Genomic DNA, 21,194 nt, shown 5'->3' on the forward strand with positions numbered 1-21,194 from the left:
TAAACGACGAAATAGGATCACATTTTGATAGGCTATTTGGCATTGGATATTGATACATCGATTTCTCATTCAATGTATCATCTAAAGCTTAACGGGTTGACTATTCAAGTTGCTTTGTCAGAAAGAAATGCTCAGGAGCTTGGCTTTTATGATAAAGCTCAGTGTTCAGATAACCATTAAAAAGTGTAAGGTGTGTTGCACATGTATAACTTTCCCCATCACTGCAGGATAGGTGACGCGAGAGACTGGACAGTAGACGAGGATATAGTCCGTGCGCACTGCAGGAATGTCGTCGACTCGCTGGCCTCGGACACAATGGAGTTGTGTCTTGTGCCACCTGACCACTAGATGGCAGGAAAGTTTGATACCTGACCCAAACAGAATGCCAGTGGTCTCCGAGGGGAGTATCAAAAATGTATTAATGCAGTCAAAAGACGGAAAAACCACAAATATTAAAGGTAATGGCTGTCAGTGCATGAACAATCGAACTTATATCAAGGTAAATTGTATACGAGTTATTTTATTTTTTTAAATTTATAATCAGATGTAAAATATCAAGACAGTAAAAAAGTACATAGCTCACCAATATTTTATCTGTTTAAACAATATACATATAATTTCCTATAACATTATATCCTTGTTAAAATAACTACATTCAAGTAACATGACACCCAATTATCCATTACTGAAGTACCCTATCTGACATACATATTAACACAAATCCTTAAACATCAATACAGTACCATTACAATGCCTTGTTTCCTAGTAGCCCACGTGCCATGTGTCTTTGTTTAGAGCTTCTGATTTAGGGTGGCTTGAGCCACCTGGTTCTGACTTATGAGACGCAGTTATTATTCCATACCTCACCCATCTCAGAAAAACCCAGACCTTTTTCATAGGGAAAACCTACATAACTCTGAGGGGATCCTGCTGAAGACGCTCCAATACTGTATGTGACTGGTCTATAGGGACTGCTGTCTACTAGAGATTTTCTCTCTCTCGCACACAGACAAACACACACACCTCTCAAGACTAGAGTCAGTTACAGTAGTTGAAGCACACAGGGTGTCTAACCGAATCTCCTTTTGACATCCCAGCATACAACACATACTTAAAAACTGACACCAACTCATATTGTCCGTGCTGTTTGTGTGTAGGTATGTGTGTGTAGGTATGTGTGTGCTTTAAACATTAACATGTATGCTGAGTGCCCAGGCCTGTGTCTTGTACAATCTCAAATATTACAGTGCATTAATCAATCATATGGATTCAAAGATTTATCACAAGAAGAAAGCCCCCACTACTGATTGGAACCTACAAATGGTGAAACATGCACACACCCGCCACACTGTCTTCCCTCTCCTGGTCCTCCTCCCCTCCCTCTAACTGTATTTACACTGGGCCACCTCTGCAAAGACACAGGGTGCATCCCAACACAACATAATAGATGATTCTCTTGTCCTATTTTCCTGCTCTCACTTATTAAGATAAGTAAGACGAGAGCACAAAAGAGCAAGGGCCTACTGTCGACTACGAAACAAAATAGAATTGTTTAGTATCTGCCAAGGGGGAAGGGCAGACAGTGTGGGTGGTTATTTGTCCAGTAAGTGCTCCATTTTGGGGTTGATGAAGGAGAAACCTGCGAAGGCTGTCTGGTCCATGGAGTCTAACAAGTTCTTATCTGCATGGGAGAGGCGGGGTTTCTCATTCAGGAACTCTCGGTCAAAGTTGCTGCAGTCATTGGGTGATTTCTGTGATTGACAGAAAAGAGTTGTCAGAGTTGTCATGCTTAACATGTGACCAGTATGGAGAACTAAGGACCTTTGTATCGTTTAAAGGATCATTGTTCCGATGTGTCTGAAGCTTATCCTTAGAGCTCAACGACAAGATCAGTTTTTGGTATCAACAAAGATACAACAAAAAGCAGTTTGTCAAATGCAATGGAGCAGGCCCAGAGGACAGATGATCATAATAATGTTGGTCGCGTTTGATATGCAAAATACATACTGCTTCTGCTGATACAAATACAGTTAAATCTCGGAAGCACTAAAATACCAGTATCTCATTTGTACCACAAAGATTACTCTGATAACAATAACTGGAAAAAAGTCAATAGAATTAATAGTGCATTCATCAAGACACAGAGCAAAGTCGTACCACTTTGGGTTTGAAGGGGGGGTCCAGCTCCCGTCGCTCCAGAGCAGGCCAGTTGAGGGTCTTGAAAAAGGAGTGTCCACGGATGTTTCCCACAACTCCCAACCTGCGACTAGGGTCCCGCTCAAAGAGCTGGGAGGAAGCAACGGATGCTTATTGACGCAAACATGTTTCCTACATATGCACTATCTATGCGTGTTCTGTTCTGAGATAAGATACTTTATTGTCCCAAAGGAAACTGTATTGGACACACTACCTACTTATAAAAAAACATGTACATACATCATAAAAACAATCAATATACCATACATTGTAAATGTTCCTTCTAAATGTGAAGCTTACCTTCTCCAGTAAGTCCTTGGCTTCCTTGGTGATCCAGCGGGGGTAGTGGGGTGTATCCATCCTGATGGACTCAAAGAGCTCATCCTCATCGTCGCCTTGGAACGGCGACTGGCCAATCAGCATCTCGTATACCAGCACCCCGAACGACCACCAGTCTACTGAGAAGGTGTACTTCTGACCCAACAGGATCTAAGGACAGGAGGACAACAAAAAAAAAGGGTTGGAAGAGGAGCACAATATTCTATACATGCAGCGAGGATGGTGTCTCTCACTGCACACTCACCTCTGGGGCAATGTAGTCTGGGGTTCCACAGAAGGTTGAGGCTCGGGCATCTCCAAACACGTTCTCCTTGCACATCCCAAAGTCAGCGATCTTTATGTGTCCATCCTTGTCTAGCATGACATTGTCCAGCTTCAGATCCCGGTAGATGATCCCCTTGGAGTGCAGGAACTGTAGGCCTACTAGGGTCTCCGCAGAATAGAACCTGAGAGAGGAGAGATAGAGACCACACTGTTCGTTATCATTATTACGCAGATCTTTTGGGTGAACACCTCTCTCTCGTGTCCAGTCACAATCCTCTCTCGGTTAACAGGCAGATCGCTAACTTTTTAAGGTGCATGCATACCACCATATAATAAGCTGGTGAGCACTCACGTAGCTCTGTAGAGGTCAAAGCGTCCCTTATCCTGTATGTGGAACATCAGATCTCCTCCGTTTAGGTACTCCATCACGAAAAACAGATGCTCCTGGACACAAAGACCATTTAATTTACGTTTTTGAGGGAGGTGTGTATAGAAGGGGGAAGAGTGGAGCTAGTATGGGATGATACCTTGGTTTGGAACGTAGAGTAGAGGTGGGTGAGGAAGGGGTTGTCCCAGGCCAGAGCTAAAACTCTCTTCTCCACCATGGTGCACTCCACATCATCATCCATCAAAACCACATCTTTCTTCAGAGCTTTCACAGCAAAGTACTCTCCTCGTCCCTTAAGTTCAGCCAGCAGAACCTACAGAAGCAATCACAAAAGCAAAGAAGTGTTTTAGTGTAAAAAGGAAGCATTGTTTCTGGATAGTCTACTTTAACATTTTCAAAACATCTCAAAATCCACTCCCAGTATTTTCACCCCTGCCACTGGGCAGTCTGGTTGTGAATTTACAGCCGGTGTGGTCCCTACCTTGCCAAAGCTGCCCTTGCCCAGCACTTTGTGGAAAACAAAGTTGCTCATGGTGAGCCGTGTCTGATGGATGATGTTGGAGGGAGGAGCAGGAGCAGGACCACTTCTGTCCCACAGCTGCTCAGTGCCTTCAGGTAAACACATACATACACAGGCACTATGTGAACAAACATGCTGGAGCAAAACAAATGTACTGGACATCTTGGAAACATACAGTATTCCAGATATCTGGTATTCATTAGCCAGAGCGACTGTTTACAGAATGCACTGTATGTAATGATAGCTTCCTACCACTGGAGTCTGCTCCTGGACTTTTATTGAAGTCCTGGTAGATCCCAATGTCTTCCGAGTTGGAACCGTCCGATTTCCTCATGGATTTCTGTGGATGTGAAACATTGTATGATTTTAGGATTTATTGACTTATCAGAGTTAATTGGGATAAATGATTAAACTGAGCATGACCTAATGACTACCCGTCTCACCTGGCTGACTTGGGACAGAGCCTCTGCCAGGAGCTTCTGGTTGATACCACACAGGTTTGCCACTTTCTTTTGACATTTGTGATGGACATTCATGCCACATTCTGAGGAGGTGAGTAATACACCGAGTTAGGAAGTAGGAAAATTGATACAGAGTAACAGACAGAATGAAAGAGAGAACGGAAAAGCTTGTCTAACAGATGTTTCATCCACCTTCACATTTAAGGCCTTGCTTGACCATCCCCCACAGGAGACTTCCACAGTGGTCACAGAAGGTGGGGCTCATGTAGTTGTGGGTTTTCAGACGGTGAGGCATGTCGATCTTGAAGCGCTCCTTCTGGAACTGTACACATACAGATCTCCCATCAGCTCTGCGCCAGCCTGCTGAGGGACAGTGCCTACAAACAAGCTGGCGTGGCACCACAGGCGCTCCAGAGCCTCATCACAATGGATGTCTGGGCAGGGGAGAGGGCACCGACCCTGAACGGGTGTGACAGGACCTCTCTGCACTCAGGCTAGCCTAACAGTAAAACCCTAGTATTACAACACTAGCATAACAGCTAACTTTACAGGCCTAGCATTACAACTGGTATTACAACACTAGCATAACAGCTAACTTTACAGGCCTAGCATTACAACTGGTATTACAACACTAGCATAACAGCTAACTTTACAGGCCTAGCATTACAACTGGTATTACAACACTAGCATAACAGCTAACTTTACAGGCCTAGCATTACAACTAGTATTACAACAATAGCACAAAACTGATTATGCCCTTTTCCAACTTCTGGTTATCTACTGACATGGGAATGTAACACAGCGTGAATACATTTCAACACTGCTGTGATGCTGATGATATGGCAGCCAAGTGCGTTCATTCCTGGTACAGTAGAAGGTTGTGTACTGTACTATGTGCACTGCATTATTGAGGCCAGAGCTCCAGACTAGAGAGGGTCATGGTGATAGGACGTTATGCTAACCAAAGTTTCTCTGCTGTTGGCTGCAGTGCCTGTGCATCTCCCGATGATTTTGTCGATGCATCTCTTGTGGATGGCTGCATTGCATTCTGGACCAAAGAGGAAAACATAGGAATGCTAAGTGTAATATAATCTAGCGAATGTGAATGTAAGTATTATGCAATCATAATAACACTCACGTCTGCACTTGTAGCCTTGCTTGTTGAGTCCCCTATTTTATAAAAAAAGAAAGAAAAATTATGCACAATTATGAATATTATGTTTGTACTAGCTAATCACCTAGATTGTGAAATCTAAAATGCTGTGCAGTATTACAGCTGCTACTGTACAACAAGGCCCAGACAGACACAGTCTCAAACTGGACACACATCACAAGGGTCAAAGAACGTAAATTCCAATTGAGTCTAAATATAGATACCATATTCTCTCCTACAGTAACTGCTCCAAGGTTATGCTGACGTTGCAGTTAAGCCCAGTGGGGTTTTCCAAATACGTGTGACTCATGGTCACACAATACCAGTGTTGCCAGTAGTGTTGTTTCTGGAAACTAACTGCTCCAGTTAAGGAGCTATTAAATACCACACTGGTCTACTTAAGAGTTATGTGGGAGTGGTGGGTATCTGTATTAGTAAACTCTGTTTTAACTACAGTGGCTGAACATCTCCACAGCATAGTTTCAATGTAGCATTTACTGTGAAGGACAGTTTGTACTGTGCTGATTGATAAAATACAATACCTACTACTAAGACATGACTGTAGCTAAAGTTCTCAGTAACTCAGAGGTTTTGGTAACTGTAGTCAACCAAGACCAAAGGTAAACCCTTCCAGTAACAGGAAGTGAGGTGCCGTGGCCTGGATCATGGTCTCTCACCAGACAAACTCCCGGCACACAGAGCAGAAGGTGGGTTGTCCAAAGAAGGTGGCGGTGAACTCGTGGTTCTTAATGAAGTGGACCTTGGCTTGTTTGATGGCTCCTCTTCTCCTGTTAAGAGTCATAACCCCCTCGTCCTCGGGTACCTTGACTGACTGCTTACATGTAGCTACAGAAACACACAGATAAACAGGTTTTACTGCTGCATCTCAGAATATTTGATGACTCACACCACTCTATTCCAAGAAACAAGTCAAGTTGCCCACTGGCACAATCATATCATTGGCATGTTAGTGGTATTACTATCTGCTGAGTGACACTTTGCACAAACATCAATCATCAGACCAGGACCCAGGGTTGTTTAATCAACCCCCTGTGTAAGAGCAGAGTTGCAGCGGGAGCTCAGGCCACTTCTTGTCCCACACGGAGAGTAAACAGAAAATATGTCCGTCTGACTCTAACTGAAGGAGCTGGGTCAAAGGTCACTGGAAGAAAATTAGTGAGGCGTGAGAGAAGTAAACAAAGAGAAAACTCAGAGCGGTGACAAATCACAAAGAGGAGGAAAGGACATTAGGAATGAGGAAGGATGGAGGGAGATAAAGAGGAAAAGATGTCGTCAAAAAAGGAGAGGAAAAAACTGAGCGTATTGAGACAAAGGGAACAAACGTCTCTTCTTGGTCTCCTCCCACTGTCTGGTGTGTATTTCGTGTTGTGCATTGCTGCGGCCAGCCAGCTCAGGACATGGGGCGGGTGGCCAATAAGAGAGAGACGCATAAAAAAGGAAAAAACAACAACTCTTGTCTGCTTTTTAGGAAAGCAGTGGAGGAGGGACTATGATGAATGTTGGAGCAGGGAGCCTCTCCAGACTAGTAGCTCACATGCCCTTCCTCTCTGAGCTGACCCGGAGCAGAGGGCCTGTCTGGGGCCTTCCCACACAGCCTCCTTCTGGGCAGCTGCAGGCTGTGGAAAGTTAGATCCTGGAAAGACTCCCACAGACCCTCAGAGTTGCAAGTTAGAGCTGTCCTGCACGCTGCACTAAATATTGTGTTCTCGTCCAGTTTCTGGTGTTACAGGGCCTGTTTCTCTGGCTCGCATCAGACTGCCCCCTGCTGGCTCCTACAATACATGTTGGGATCTGTGCTCACATTCCTACTGCTGTTGTCAATGCTGGACAAACAGGTCTCTAATCTACCTCTGTGGAGCCACGCCTTAAGTAGTTATTTCCATTCGGTAGTCTCTTTTACAGCCACCGGAATGGGCTCCAGCCAGGTTAAGCAGTAACTCAAGAACTTATAAGAGGAGTCAGGGAATTGACTTGTTGAAGAAAATAACACTAATTGCTTTAGTTTTTGTGTGGGAGTGCTACTGGGTAACAATAGCCCATGTGAGACACAGTATCACCACTAGAGGGCATCGCTAACTCTCTTCTTGAGTAAGCGAGTATAGTTCGAAGTCAGACACTGCATGTTTTGTTTTCTGTGTGGGTGGAAGTGTGCATGCATACGCTCGTCTCGTACCTGCATCAGAGTCCTCCACGAAGAACTGGACCGACATCAGAACCTTTCCAGAAGGCTGCAGGTCTACCCAGAATTCGGCACTGCCATTGCCCTTTTTACAGCGCTCAGCGAGCACAGATACTCCGACGGTGGCCTCTGCCAGGGGCTCCTCAGCGGTCTTCATCAGGACCACCTGTAGAACACGCCCCTCGTAGATGTGGGCGTCAAAGGTGGACTTCCAGGCAGGGTACATAGTGGGCTTCCTCTGGACCAGGGTCTTACCTCGCTCTGAAAGGGGGTTTAAAAGTACATTTGTGTAATGTGAGTGTTTGTGAGAACAAGACTGTGTTTGTGTGTGCCGGGTGCCACTGACCTGTGCTGAGGGATTCCTTCATCTTAATGGCACAGAAAGGAGGGTCAGACAGGGGGGGTAGTGCCCCAATATCAAACGTATTGAAGCCTATACGCAGAAAGGGTGCCATGGTGAGCCGTCACCCAGCCTGAAATACATAAAGACAGTGGCAGGGTTACCAAAGAACATACACGTGTTTGTTTATCAAGCACAATAAAAACGAGAAGGAAGAATTCAAAGCAGCTGGTCAGCGATAGCCTCAGACAGGGGAGGAAGTATGCTTGAGCAACTCATGCAAGAAAGACTCTTTTACTGAGTACACGAGGGACTGAGTGGAAAACAAAACCAAAGAGAATGAACTGGTGCATTGATAGCCCCTACAATAAGGGTTACATTTATAGTTATTATGAATAATACAGCCAGCTACAAGAGAGTGAGGCAAAGCAGATATTGGTCCTCCTTACAAACATAAGCTAAACCAATTTCTTGTCTCCGTGAAGTCCTCACTATTGTGCTGTACTAACTACTACACAAGCTAGAAGAACAAGGTATTTTCTGGAATTGTGACATTGTCAGGTTCCTCAAGACAGAACGGGGAAGCCAGAACTTGCTGGGGAGATAGCAAGCAGGGAGTAGTTTCCTACACTTCCTTGTGTCATGAAGCCTGTACCGGATTAGCCTACATTCTAATTCCCAAAGAGCTATGAAAATCCCACAGAATTCCTTAAGGAATTTCCACAAAGCAGTTTTGAGAACTTTGTGTTCTAACAATTTATTTAGTTGTGTCTATTTGTCAGCATTGCCACGTGGACTGTCAGTTTTTCTGCACTGTCACTTGTGGCTGAAGATCCTAGGTTCTGTTCTGTAACAGTCAGACCATTTCTAATCAAGGATCAAGAGAGGGAGTTATGAGCAGATGAGTGAGATGCAAACCTTCAAAAGAACTGTTCTGTAATCCCTTTAGTAGAAACTTACCAAGCATACTTTTAGGCAAATGACATGCCGCACATTTTCAAATGGTCAATCACTGGTTTCTCTTCATGCTCTTTTTCACAGAGCTGCATGTCATTCCTTAGAAGGAACAGGTACAGGAAACAGTGTGTTTTGTTCTGTTCAGACAGAAACAATTATGATGGAATTGGTGTTGAGAATGTGCTTTAGGAAGAGGACTTTCTTGCTTCCCTGTTTGACATGTTATCAGTCCAGAAACAACGAACACAAACACAAAGCCACTTACTCTCTCTTATCAGACAAATGCACAGTACTGTGAAAAAGAAAGCCTTGTGTCCCCAGAGAGACTGGAAAAAATGAGGCTATAGCACAGACAGCTGGAGAGGGAGTGGGCAGAGAAATAGGGAAGAAGAGAAACAGAGAGAGAGCGCGACACAGCAACACACTGAAATGAAAGCTGGTGAAGTCCAAATGTAATGGAACAGAAAACGGCACCCTAGAGTAGAATCACAGAAAGATTCACTTCTGTGGATTAACTAGACTTCACTGTGTGAGTGTGTGTGTGTCTCTCTCTCTCTCTGTGTATGTGTGTGTGTGTGTGTGTGTGTGTGTGTGTAATCCTAAAGACAACATGACTTGGGGCCTGACCACAACACTCTATTTGTATTAGATTTTGTGCTCAAATTAAAGAGCTTGTGAAACTGTAAATGTTAAAGTTTAGATAAGTAAGTTTAGATATTCATTAACACATTTGACTTTAAAATACCTATAGAAACAGTAACATTAAATATAGCTAATAGGGACACCACGGAATGAGACAAGGGAACAAAATCATTGAAAGAAGGAAATGTCATTAAGTCATACCATCCACATATTAGTATTTGACCTTGGAAGGAAAGTTACCTATGAGATTGCTAGGGGTAGAACATATGATATACTGGAAACAAATGTCTATTGCACAATTTATATAGCAGTTACTATAGGACTCTTAAACACCAAGAATGAAACACCAAACCCCTAAAGGGGAAGGATATTTCCAGGAACACAACCCTGCTGCTGCTGTACACAATCTTGCAATATCTTCAAAGTTACAAAACAAAAAGAACAAAACAAATATCCATGTTTCATCGTAATATTATTCGTTGAGTATATTTGTTATCTTAACTAGATAACAACAGAACTGCATGAGCAGGACTGACAGGTTAGGGAGCTATTGTGCACCTGTTCTATAGTTAGCAAGTTAGCATAGGCTACTTGCTCTCAATGGGGGAAGCAGGCACACTGACAGTGACAAGGGGTTTTCATCATGTCATTTGCTGTTCCACTGTACTAACCCACTTCTAGATGTCCCCAGGCCTCTGTCAGAATTCGTATTCTCTACCTAACGTAACAGGAACAGAATTACTATAAGGCAGCTACACTGACAACAACAGATCAGAGCAGCTGTCACATCAATAGCAGAGTCCTTGGACCTGTAAAGCTAAGCTTGGTAAAGTGAAAAGGTTATTTTAAGAGGCCCATATGACATAAGCAACAGGTGCCCCCAGTGTGGAAAATGCAGTAAGTGTCCTTTAAAATATTAGGTGAAAGGGTGAAAAAGACTAGCTTTCTTTTAGTATTTGAAACAAACACACAGTAATTCTTAATCATACCTCTCTATCACACATTCTCATATTTCTCACACTATCACCTCACCTTGTCTAACTACAGAGTGAAAATTGATGGACGTTCATTGGAATCTACTAGCCTAATTACCCATGTGTAGGATGGTGCACACTGAAGCGACAATAAAACACATTCACTGTCTCGTTCTTCAGGAGCATTTGTATGTGAGCCATTGGAATTTCTCTCAGCACAACGTATGGCTAATCCCAAACGCACCATGTCAGCGGGTGAGTGGACCTCCAGCTGCAAACACTGTGTTCTAATCTAAAGGGCCTCACTGATGTTCTTTTGACAAAATACCTTTCTGAAGAAACTGTAACATGAGGTGGAGGGGGAGAAAAGGAGAGGGGGACACAGCAGGAGAGAGGCAGACAGAGAGAGATCTACAGCAGAGGTCTACAGCAGGCCTTAGAACAAGTAAAACCAGTCGAAATTAGCTAACAAGCGAAGAGCTAAACAAAGAAACTAGTAGACTTGAACTAAACTTGAACATCTGCCTCAGTTCTATTACAACCAAAGCTAATAACATGGTGTGTGTTTTATGACAGTAGAGTTTGTAGGAGGGTTTCTTCTGGGAGAAGTTGCATTCAGGCGGCCAAACAACTTTGATAGCCGGTCAGAAGATCATAGTCAACTGTTGTAATGAACATAGATTTCGCATTGTTTGTACGTTCTTGTTGACTCAATGATAAAACAATATTTCAGATTAGGATCTGTTTGTTTGTCTTTTATTTGCTTATTAATATAATGTTATGTAAAATTTTAGATAACAATGGTTGACTATCAGCAGTCTCTGAATGAAATTGTCTCAGTTTTCCATTCAAATAAATGTTTAGCTAAAAGAAGCTAGACGAATCACAAAAACCTTCATGGCTTGCTGGCTTGTCCTATGCATTTCACCCAACCTACTGGTTTTTGTTAATTGTTGAGCATGTCTATCCTCTCCTTGACAATATCAAGACCATGGCCGTTAGGGCTGTCCCCGACTAAGATTTTCTTTGGTCGACCAAAACTCGACTAGCACTTCTGAACATCGACTAATCGGAATTTGAAACGTTTTTTTTTTTCTATAAATGTCACAATGTTTTTCATCAAACCATTTTGTGTGATGTTTTACCTCACTGTTTTAAGAGATACTATGAAAGAAATACATACGTAAGAAGGGAGATTGACAACTCGACAAACATAAATGTACATTTTCCCGATCTGACTCAATGTAGGTGGACATTCCAGATTCAGCCGCTATAAAATAAGCTATTACTAATAATAAGCCTCATGTCACCAGTCCTGTTGTTACCGAATGCCGATATAATACAAAATGCCTGATTGTAATAGATAATAAATAATAACCAATGTACTACAAATAAAAAATATTGTTTGTTTAACATGCAAATCAGCGCCCTATTCACTGCCTGAAAAAGTGCAGCATGCGAACTTACGTAGAAGCCGAGTGGGGAACAGTGCAACAGAGAAAGATTGTGTTGTCTTGGCCGGAGAAGATAATGTCATTCGATTTGGATGTGATTCTTATAATTGGCATATTCATGTTTCAACCCAGCGCGTGTTAGCATGAGCGAAGTAGGCCAATTTATGGTTTTCAGGTGGTAGGCTACATCATATTCAACGTCTAACTATGAAAAATAAACCGTTGTTGGCAGAGTTTGCATTCAACGTTTTTTGAGTCACCCGGTACTTTGTAAATGTAAATGTACTGTAAATGAAATGCTGCCATACCACAGATTTATTTGCCATTTTGCCTAATAACACCAACAAAGTAGGCTATGGCAGAGTTTGTAGTTCGGCAGACAATTGTGCTTGTGCCGTGTGCAAAAAACTAACAAAACAAAGCACAGATTAACAAAAGGGAAGAAAAAAAATTCTGTTATGCTTTATTTGTCTTAAATAATATAATCTACAATTTCTGTAGAACATTTCTTTAATTCAGTAATGATGACACAAGCGGGAATCAGATCTCACACTGCCATACGGCAGCTCAACTAAAAACATCTTAGTCGACCAAGAGCATACCGACCAGAAAATCGACTAGTCGACTGAGTGGGGACAGCCCTAATGGCCGTAATGTTAGATTCACTAAGATAGCTAACTAAGTCAAATTAAAATTATGACAAGGCTAGTTTACAACCTGCCACCCTTTAGACAAATTAGTTCTCAGAAATAAGAAATTACCAAATCCCTGTGGAATCCCAGGCTGAATGGATTTTAGTTGGTTAGTGGCCAGCAAACATATGGCCCAATATACATATCTCAAAGAGAATCCCAGTGTTAAAACAAAGTAAAATCTTGAATGCATACCAATGATTAGGTCAAGACTAAGGGTAACTATGACCACCAAAAAGTGTGACAAATGTGTAATTGAATGTGTCTGTGTTAATGTCTCATGTGCTGCTATGCTACAGTAGTTTAAACTCTTTAAGCAAAACAGCATTTCCTTCTCACACAAAACATTCCACAAATTTATAGTATAAAGCTAAGTGGATAGGGGGGGTTCCATTACAATGGCTTGTGATATCGTGGCCTACATTTTCTTACAGGGCTTTATTTGGCATTAGACCATTCTGTAAGCTTTGTGCCCTCAAAGCTTTGCCAGACAAACCCATGCAATCAAAACTATAGTCTTCTGCTGTGGTAAGAGATACAAACATTTGACTCTGTGAAGTATTCTAGTACAAACATAATTGTTCTCTTCAAGGGCTTGTAGGACTGGCTTGAGGCACCTGAAACCTTCCTCTCCAAAATAAAGTTAATGTCTAACTCTGAACCTGTCACTGTCACAGGTGTCAGACACAGACCAGGAACTTAGTGTACACACAATACACACACTAGTATACACACACGCACACACACTACAACATTCAAGAACCTCAGGTTGCTGCAGGACAGCTGAAGGGAGGGAGGAAAAAATCAGAGGAAAATAAAAGAGGAGAGGAGAGAAGGAAGAGGGAGGAAGGATGCAGAGGGATGAGGTTCCTGGTTCAAGGTCTAAGGGAGGACGGCTGTGCTGAGGTAAATTCCACCCAGAGTGCCATTGATTTTGTACTGCTAGACTCACAATACTTTCCAATCAATACCAAAGTTATAAAATGCCTGCCTGTATCTCTCCCTCTTTCTCACACACCAACACGAAACACACACAAGCACTGCTCCCTCCCTTTCCTTGTGGATGAACAGTGGTGTCCATTACTGCCTCTCTCACAGTTCACAGCAGCTTGATTAATGTGCACCTCAGACAGCAAAACACCCTGAGAGACACAGGTAGGGCGACTGACTGCAGTGGGGGACATAGCATGACAGGCACAAAGAGAGTAAGAGCGAGGGAGAGTGAGGGAGAGTGGGGATCCGAGAGAGGGATATAACCAAAACATAATTATCGAACTGTAGTCTGTGGATTACAGGTTCAGAGGGTATTATAGTAAATACTGGTGTGAAGAAGCACAATCATCCCTCATTTAACAAGTAACACCAACACTGTTAATGATGTACCACAGCCTGTGCAATGCCCTTGAGTTTACCACTCAATGTCTGTTTAATTGAGTGTGCATGTTATAGCTTTAGATGTGGTAGAAGCAGGTGTTTTCTAAATAAATAAATGATACAAGTTGACTGCCAGTGCCATCATGGACACTATGACCCCACAGACAGAAAAGGATCTAGCTCTGTATGTAAAGTTGGCTGTGCACACAGAAGACTGTGTCTGTGTGTGTGTGTGTGTGTGTGTGTGTCATTGTGAGCCTGGCTTGGCTCCTGCAGATCCAGGGTTACTTGTATGTCTGTTGTTCTTATGCCAGGGATCAGTGATGGAAGGAGAGCTCCAGTGAGCAGATGTCACAACCGTTTCCTCAGAACCACAGACCACAACCCACAGCCAACATTGACACAATGGTCTGACTGCTCCAAATGCAGCCACATGTACATATAGTGCCTTTCTTTCAAAGTGTGGTGACACATGAACATCTGTTTCAACTCTTGATTTGAACTATGATGACTCCACTCTGACTTCAATGCCTACTCTGTCACAGTTATTGTAGTATCGTTTGGAAATAGAGCAATGGGGTCTTACGATCTAAATATAGGCATATAGTGGAAGATGGTTATGGAAGCAAATTCAAATGCAAATGCATTTCCAGAAATGCATTTGCATTTTAAGAATGTGGCTGCATTATTTGACTCATAAATGAAATTAGTAATCAATCATCCTATTTGCATTTTAATTTTCTTCTTCAAGAGTGCTCAATCTTTCACTTAATTAAAATGAAAAAGAAATAGACATTTGAGATTTAATTTTCAAAACATGCCCCAGCAAATAGATACCAAAATTCAATTTGAAATGTAAAATTTGAAAATTAAATTTCCAGAAATGCATTTTCATTTTAAGAACGTGGCTGCAAAATCGTGACCACAATTCAAATTCAAATGCATTTCCAGAAATGCATTTTCATTTTAAGAACGTGGCTGCAAAATCGTGACCACAATTCAAATTCAAATGCATTTGCAGAAATGCAAAATGAACGAAAAAGCATTCTGAGCGGCGCAGCAGAGTGACGTCAATAGCCGCTCTTCTTCAGCTCCCTGCTGACCGAGCTATCCATCTTGTTCGGTAGGGGGCGGTGTGCACATCTGCTTTGCATTACATTGCAAATGTGCCGGGAAATTGATTGAATTGCCGGGTCTTTAGAGGACGCATCACAGACTGAGCAACTTGATGTCAAACAATGACTAAAACAGTGGCAGAGCTACTATTAATGTGTAAATCTGTGACGGCAGAGTACGCAGCCAAGCTCTCTATGACTTGTTCTACTCGGTCACGGGCATCAGACTCAGATATATTATTAGATTCTACCTGTTCAGCTAATTCTAACAGTGTTTGCACAATTTGAGGGAGCGCCATGGTCTGTGATGCGTCCTCTAAAGCAGCGGTCCCCAACCTTTTTTGCGCCACGGACCGCTTTCATGTAAGACATATTTTCACGGACCGGCAGAACGGACTGGGAGGAAAGATAGGCCCTGGACAGCTGCGCTGCTAATGCATGTACATTCTGGGTTTGATGTGATCCTAGTTAGTGACTTCCACACCTAATGCGAGCGCGCGGAGCACGCGAGAAAAATAGTTTAGCTGATTTGAGCGAAAAATAGTTTTTTCAATTGACCCATCTTTAAGTTTCTTAGCCTGGTTTTCCATCGTTATATTGTTACTAGCTAGCTTTCGATGTGTCAGTCCCACTGTTGTGTGTGACTATAAGCTACGACAGTGACACCCGAAGTGCGTTCCTTATATCCAGTTCAGGCATATTCCATAATTTTGTTTGATTGCTGTCACGGCAGAAAATCCCGCTTGATGTTGGAAATGGAAGCAGGGTTTTCAGTGCTTTAGTGGCGATCTCAGGATAGCCTTCATCCAAAACACAGATAGAGTTGTTGTCTCAAACAGGCTTCATTGAGTGGTAACTATCACTTGTCATGTGTCAAGAGGAAGAGACGCGCATGATACCGTTCAATAAAGCCCACAAACTTGCTAAAAAATGAGTAAACACACGTCTTTGCAGAGCTTTTTTGCTCAGGGGAAAAGGCCCTCGGAGAAGGAGAGAATCAGGTCATTTTTCAGAATAAAACGTCTTTCAGACTCTGATAATCAATTAAAAGGAAATAATGTTATTAATTCTTTTTTGTGCGGCCCGGTACGAAATGACCCACGGACCGGTACCGGTCCACGGACCGGTGGGCACCGGTTGGGGAACGCTACTCTAAAGACCCGGCAATTCAATCAATTTCCCGGCACATTTGCAATGTAATGCAATGCAGATGTGCACACCGCCCCCTACCGAACAAGATGGATAGCTCGATCAGCAGGGAGCTGAAGAAGAGCGGCTATTGACGTCACTCTGCTGCGCCGCTCAGAATGCTTTTTCGTTCATTTTGCATTTCTGCAAATGCATTTGAATTTGAATTGTGGTCACGATTTTACAGCCACGTTCTTAAAATGAAAATGCATTTCTGGAAATGCATTTGAATTTGAATTGTGGTCACGATTTTGCAGCCACGTTCTTAAAATGAAAATGCATTTCTGGAAATTTAATTTTCAAATTTTACATTTCAAATTGAATTTTGGTATCTATTTGCTGGGGCATGTTTTGAAAATTAAATCTCAAATGTCTATTTCTTTTTCATTTTAATTAAGTGAAAGATTGAGCACTCTTGAAGAAGAAAATTAAAATGCAAATAGGATGATTGATTACTAATTTCATTTATGAGTCAAATAATGCAGCCACATTCTTAAAATGCAAATGCATTTCTGGAAATGCATTTGCATTTGAATTTTGGTAACGATTTGCTTCCATAGATGGTGTTCTGTAAACAGCAGGCCTGCATTCCTAGAAAAGGCCTATTGCCTACGACTTCTGTTATGACAAGTGAAACGGTGTGCCTAACCACTTTATAAATTGCACAATAATACAGTCGTATATAAAAGTAGGCCTCATCAAAACATTAAATACAAAGGAAAACTTTGGTGGAGCACGAATTGTGCATAAGCCTTTAGGCATCTTGGTAAAAAAAATTGTATGTTGTGGTGGAGTGAGAAATTGGGGGGTTGTCCAAACCAACCACCAAGCCATAATCGCCATGTCACAATCCAAGTTCCACAATGGACGTGACAGGATGAACAATTTGAACGATGCACTCGGCTTAAATGTTTTCAGTAGCCAATTTTTCTAGTTAAACATATATAAATGCAGCATGCACGTTTGTTGTCAGTATCGCGGTTGAACATATAAACCCATGCGAAAAAAGTTACGTTTCTATTTTAACAAAAGTGTAGCGTGAAACTCATGCAGATGAACACTACCCACGAACACTACCCACGTTGCGTAAGTACAACACGGATAAATCATTCTCCTACAGATGGAGCGTCGAGCAAATGTTTCCCGCAGTTTCAATCCTCTGATTTCAAGCCTGTTCTTAAAGTGCCTGCTCCGACAGACACCTTGCAGTTAACAAGAGACAACTGTGGCAGTGTAGTTTTTTTCAAGTCTTACCACTAAATCTAAACTTTTACTTTCGTAATGATCATGGCTATTAGACAAAAATCGCGGGCACTCTTTCTAAAATAATTTCCGCAGCGCATTTGACACTTTGTCACGTCAGCTTTTTCAAATTCTTTATTAACTTGACGTAATCTAGTTCGCGGTGAAGTGGTTTACTTACCCTTAGAGTAGGTTGTAGATTTAGATTTACGTGTGTTTTACCTCCTTTGGTACTCTCTTGTCTCTCTTTTACACACACTACAAATGTTCAGTGTGTTTGAGGAAGTGTTCGACAACCCGCTGATCTTTCCCTCTTTCTTTCTCCAGCAATGCAGTGTAGAGACCAATGTGACGTTGCCAGGTGACATCTGAAGTGCGGACCGAGAGAGAGAGAGCGAAGGAGAGAGAGGCCAAGAGAGGGTGGGGTTGAGAAAAGGGATGGTTTGGGTGGGAGGAGTGCAGGTAATAATATTCATGTTTGTGTTCTGGATCTAGTCTTAGAAACTTTCTGTTCTTTTTAGCATGGTCTAAACGTGTTCATTTAAAGCACTACATGTTTTCGACATGTACAAAATAAGAGGCTTGTAAACGTGTGCCTTTCTGACGTCTAACTGACACATGCAAATATTGATAGACACGCGGGCACGCGTGCACACACACACACACAAATCCAGGGGTATCCCACTTCACAGAGTAGAGAGGCGGGACCACACTTCAAATTCAGAGGTAAACTCTCCAAAATGGCCACACCTACACATCTCATGCTGTCTAGTGTGTCTCAACTGTCTCGCCCACACAGGACTGAGTGAATCACGTGCTGCTGACTCATCAAACCCCACCCTCTTCTCTGACTATAAGACTGAACAGACTGGTAAATTTAGACTCTCTCCACCTATAGTGCTCTTTTAGTTATTTTCAGACTCTTTCTATGGCACGCAAACACTGATGACACAGGCCTCAAACATTTGAGGAGCTGGATTTTCCATACCTTTGTTCAGTCAACAATAAGACACAACAAGGTTAGTGCCATTTATGTATGATGTCACCCACAGTATGAGCAAGCATTTTTAAATGTCAGTATCATTGACTTTACAGTGAAGAATAGGTTGTTATATTTGTGAAACACATTAAGTTTACTTTTACTGTGCCTTCATTGACTCAACTAAAACAACTGTTGTCAACTGGGTCTCTTTTAGAACTTTATAGACTGACTGCTGCACTCCTGGTGAGTGAAATCCTGGACATTGTGTGCTGGAACCAGTGCTCGGGGCAGTGTTCATACACATTCCCCTTGGCAATGCCCACGACTGTTGCGCCCTATGCTGCCAGAATAAACATCATAGTGATTGAGACTTTCTCTTTCTGTCCTAGTTTCGTTCTCCGCCCTCAACTTTCAGTTCTTTTTTATTTCTACATCTAGTTTTACACTCTCCTACACATAAACACACACATCTATAGGGTCTTTGTGTTGGCTGTGTATATTACTTCACAAATGAATGCACCGATGAACATAGTGGAGGCCATATTGTCTCATCAATCTAGGGCCAAGTGTTTCTCTACAGTCTGTTACATGTAGGAAGGAAACAAATAAAGTCTTAGTCTGAATATATTTCATGTGACAGCCCTCCAGCTCTGGGTGATTCCTTTCTGTGTTTTTTTAAGGATATGAGGCAAACCAGGCGTCACTCATTTCTCAACAATTATTTATTTTAGCCTTACATGGTGACGTTGTAAAACACTAAGGCCTTGTAACTGTTTATATCGACAAGCTGCCAACCTGTCCTTGTTTAGCCACTGCAGTGTTTTAAGTTCTGTGAAATTAACAAACACCTGGTCTGTTTTCTGCATTTTTACATGTGTGCAGAAACAAATCAGATAAATAGGTGAGAATTATGACATGGACAAAAACTGGTCTGAAACACAGAATACTCTTTGAACCTTGTTTGAACCATATTTCTGTTTGGTTGAAACTTACTATATGTAGACTTTACTGTTTATTCCTGCACAGCATAAACGCTCTCTGAACAGCTCTGGTGCAGACTTAACACTGCTCACTAATTACATCTGTATCTTAGGACCATTTTAGAGTGCAGGTTCTTTACAGTTAAACCGTTAGAACACCATTCTGTCAGTTCGTGTCTCTCTCCACATCACCCTTCCCCCGCCCCAGGTTACCTGCTACTCAGACTCTTCTGCCCTCTCTGTGTCATTATTTCCTGTTTGGTTTGGTATATGACAATAAAAGCTGTGTGTTCATGCATTGTGAGCCTATAGATGTGGATCTGAAACCTTCCAATGACAATTTGAGGATGAAATGACCTTACCTATTTTAGACCCTGCTACCTCTGAAGGGCACAGAGAACAGTAGTCATCGATTTGTACATTCCCACGTGAACTAGTCTGCATCTCTAGTTCCTCATTCTTGGCAAGAGATGGAGAGAGGGAGATGGGGGGGGTTTGGAGATAAGGTGTCTTTAATGTCCATGTACATTGGAGGGAAAAAGTTTATCAGTTCACTTTGTCGATCTTCTCACTCCTCATGTCTCTGTCTTGGTATTGGGTCATTGTGACTCATGGGATAGTGTTAATTAGAGCAACTGCAATTTCCTTCATCTCAGTTTTCTCAGTTTTCTGTCACACACTCAATTAAGTCTGATTCTCTTCTATTTCCAATTCATACTTCTAGAGGCCTATACTTCTACCTGCTGTGACTTTCCTTCCCTCTCTTCCGTGACTTTAATAAGTGAGTGTACTGAACAGAGTACTGTATTTCCTCCATGACCAGACCCAGCGTACAAGGTTGTTCCCAGGGACTTGGAATGCCCACTACAGAAAAAACAAGGCTGTGTTTCTCTGTATTGCTCTTGCATTGGGCCCGCAGTGTTACTCAGTCATTAATATTGCAGGCATTGAAAAAAGAAAATAGGGCAAAATGTTTTGTGCTGTTTCTTTATCTTTAATTATTCATACAAGTTGCTGCCTTACTAGCCTCGGTCCACTGGTTAGTTGGCGCTTGCTGGGATCCTTTGATATACAACTAATTAACTCATATCACTTGTGTCATATTAGTTTGTCTAGAGCAATGGACTGAACAGATGAAAGATAATGGTAAATAATGATAACTTGGATCTGTGGTAAACTGTAGGCTGAGTTGACGGGTTGTGATGTATGATGCGGGCCTACAGGGAAATGTGAGAAACCTTTTTCCAAGACTCCTCATTTGCATGACCCCGTTCCTCTCTTCTAGAAGCTTATAGAAGGGAGACAGAAAGCCCTTGCATTCATCTCTTCTTCTATGGTTCCAAACAGATGTTGACTAATGTGAAATTGAATAGTGGGGAGTCAGGTGGCTGAGCGGTTAGGGAATCTGGGTAGTAATCAGAAGGTTGCTGGTTCGATCCCCGGCTCTGCCAAATGACGTTGTGTCCTTGGGCAAGGCACTTCACCCTACTTGCCTCGGGGGGAATGTCCCTGTACTTACTGTAAGTCGCTCTGGATAAGAGCGTCTGCTAAATGACTAAATGTAATGTAAATGTAAATTGGATTTGAATCATTGTAATTTACTGTCACCTATTGGAAGCCTGAGACCAGGATGAGGCCTGAAAGGTCCTAGAAGACACCTCACATGGTAAATGTAGCATATTGTTTTCATACATGTTGGTGATTAGAAGTGTAGGCTACCGCCAGGGTTTTAT

At 42.3% G+C, this 21,194-nt stretch overlaps 1 protein-coding gene and 1 long non-coding RNA gene across 2 annotated transcripts; one reads left to right on the plus strand and one right to left on the minus strand.

Moving 5' to 3' along the window:
• Window positions 1-500: 500 nt before the first annotated feature.
• Window positions 501-17,876, minus strand: prkcdb (protein kinase C, delta b). The gene is made up of 16 exons (XM_062469618.1): window positions 17,681-17,876; window positions 7,868-7,994; window positions 7,516-7,782; window positions 5,999-6,167; window positions 5,307-5,338; window positions 5,131-5,216; window positions 4,361-4,490; window positions 4,151-4,251; window positions 3,960-4,047; window positions 3,669-3,796; window positions 3,327-3,500; window positions 3,152-3,243; window positions 2,780-2,981; window positions 2,497-2,685; window positions 2,158-2,286; window positions 501-1,751 (listed from the first exon to the last, which is right to left on the minus strand). Exons 2-16 carry the CDS (start codon window positions 7,974-7,976, stop codon window positions 1,593-1,595), a joined length of 2,055 nt encoding a protein of 684 aa, XP_062325602.1. The 5' UTR covers window positions 7,977-7,994; window positions 17,681-17,876; the 3' UTR covers window positions 501-1,592.
• A 273-nt stretch (window positions 17,877-18,149) lies between these two features.
• LOC134032486 (uncharacterized) lies at window positions 18,150-18,938 on the plus strand. Its single transcript, XR_009932027.1, has 3 exons — window positions 18,150-18,225; window positions 18,299-18,518; window positions 18,696-18,938. It is a non-coding gene; the product is annotated as an uncharacterized LOC134032486 (long non-coding RNA).
• Window positions 18,939-21,194: the final 2,256 nt, after the last annotated feature.

Source organism: Osmerus eperlanus, chromosome 1 (genome assembly GCF_963692335.1).
Source record: "Osmerus eperlanus chromosome 1, fOsmEpe2.1, whole genome shotgun sequence".
NCBI classification, from domain to species: domain Eukaryota; kingdom Metazoa; phylum Chordata; class Actinopteri; order Osmeriformes; family Osmeridae; genus Osmerus; species Osmerus eperlanus.

Excerpts from the sequence above, each read along its gene's own strand:
- prkcdb (XM_062469618.1), bottom strand. The coding sequence starts at position 7,976 with ATGGCACCCTTTCTGCGTATAGGCTTCAATACGTTTGATATTGGGGCA. Across the intron at positions 6,168-7,515 it reads CGTGGAGGACTCTGATGCAG|CTACATGTAAGCAGTCAGTC; the intron begins GTACGAGACGAG and ends GTGTTTCTGTAG. Across the intron at positions 3,797-3,959 it reads TCCAGGAGCAGACTCCAGTG|GCACTGAGCAGCTGTGGGAC; the intron begins GTAGGAAGCTAT and ends GTTTACCTGAAG.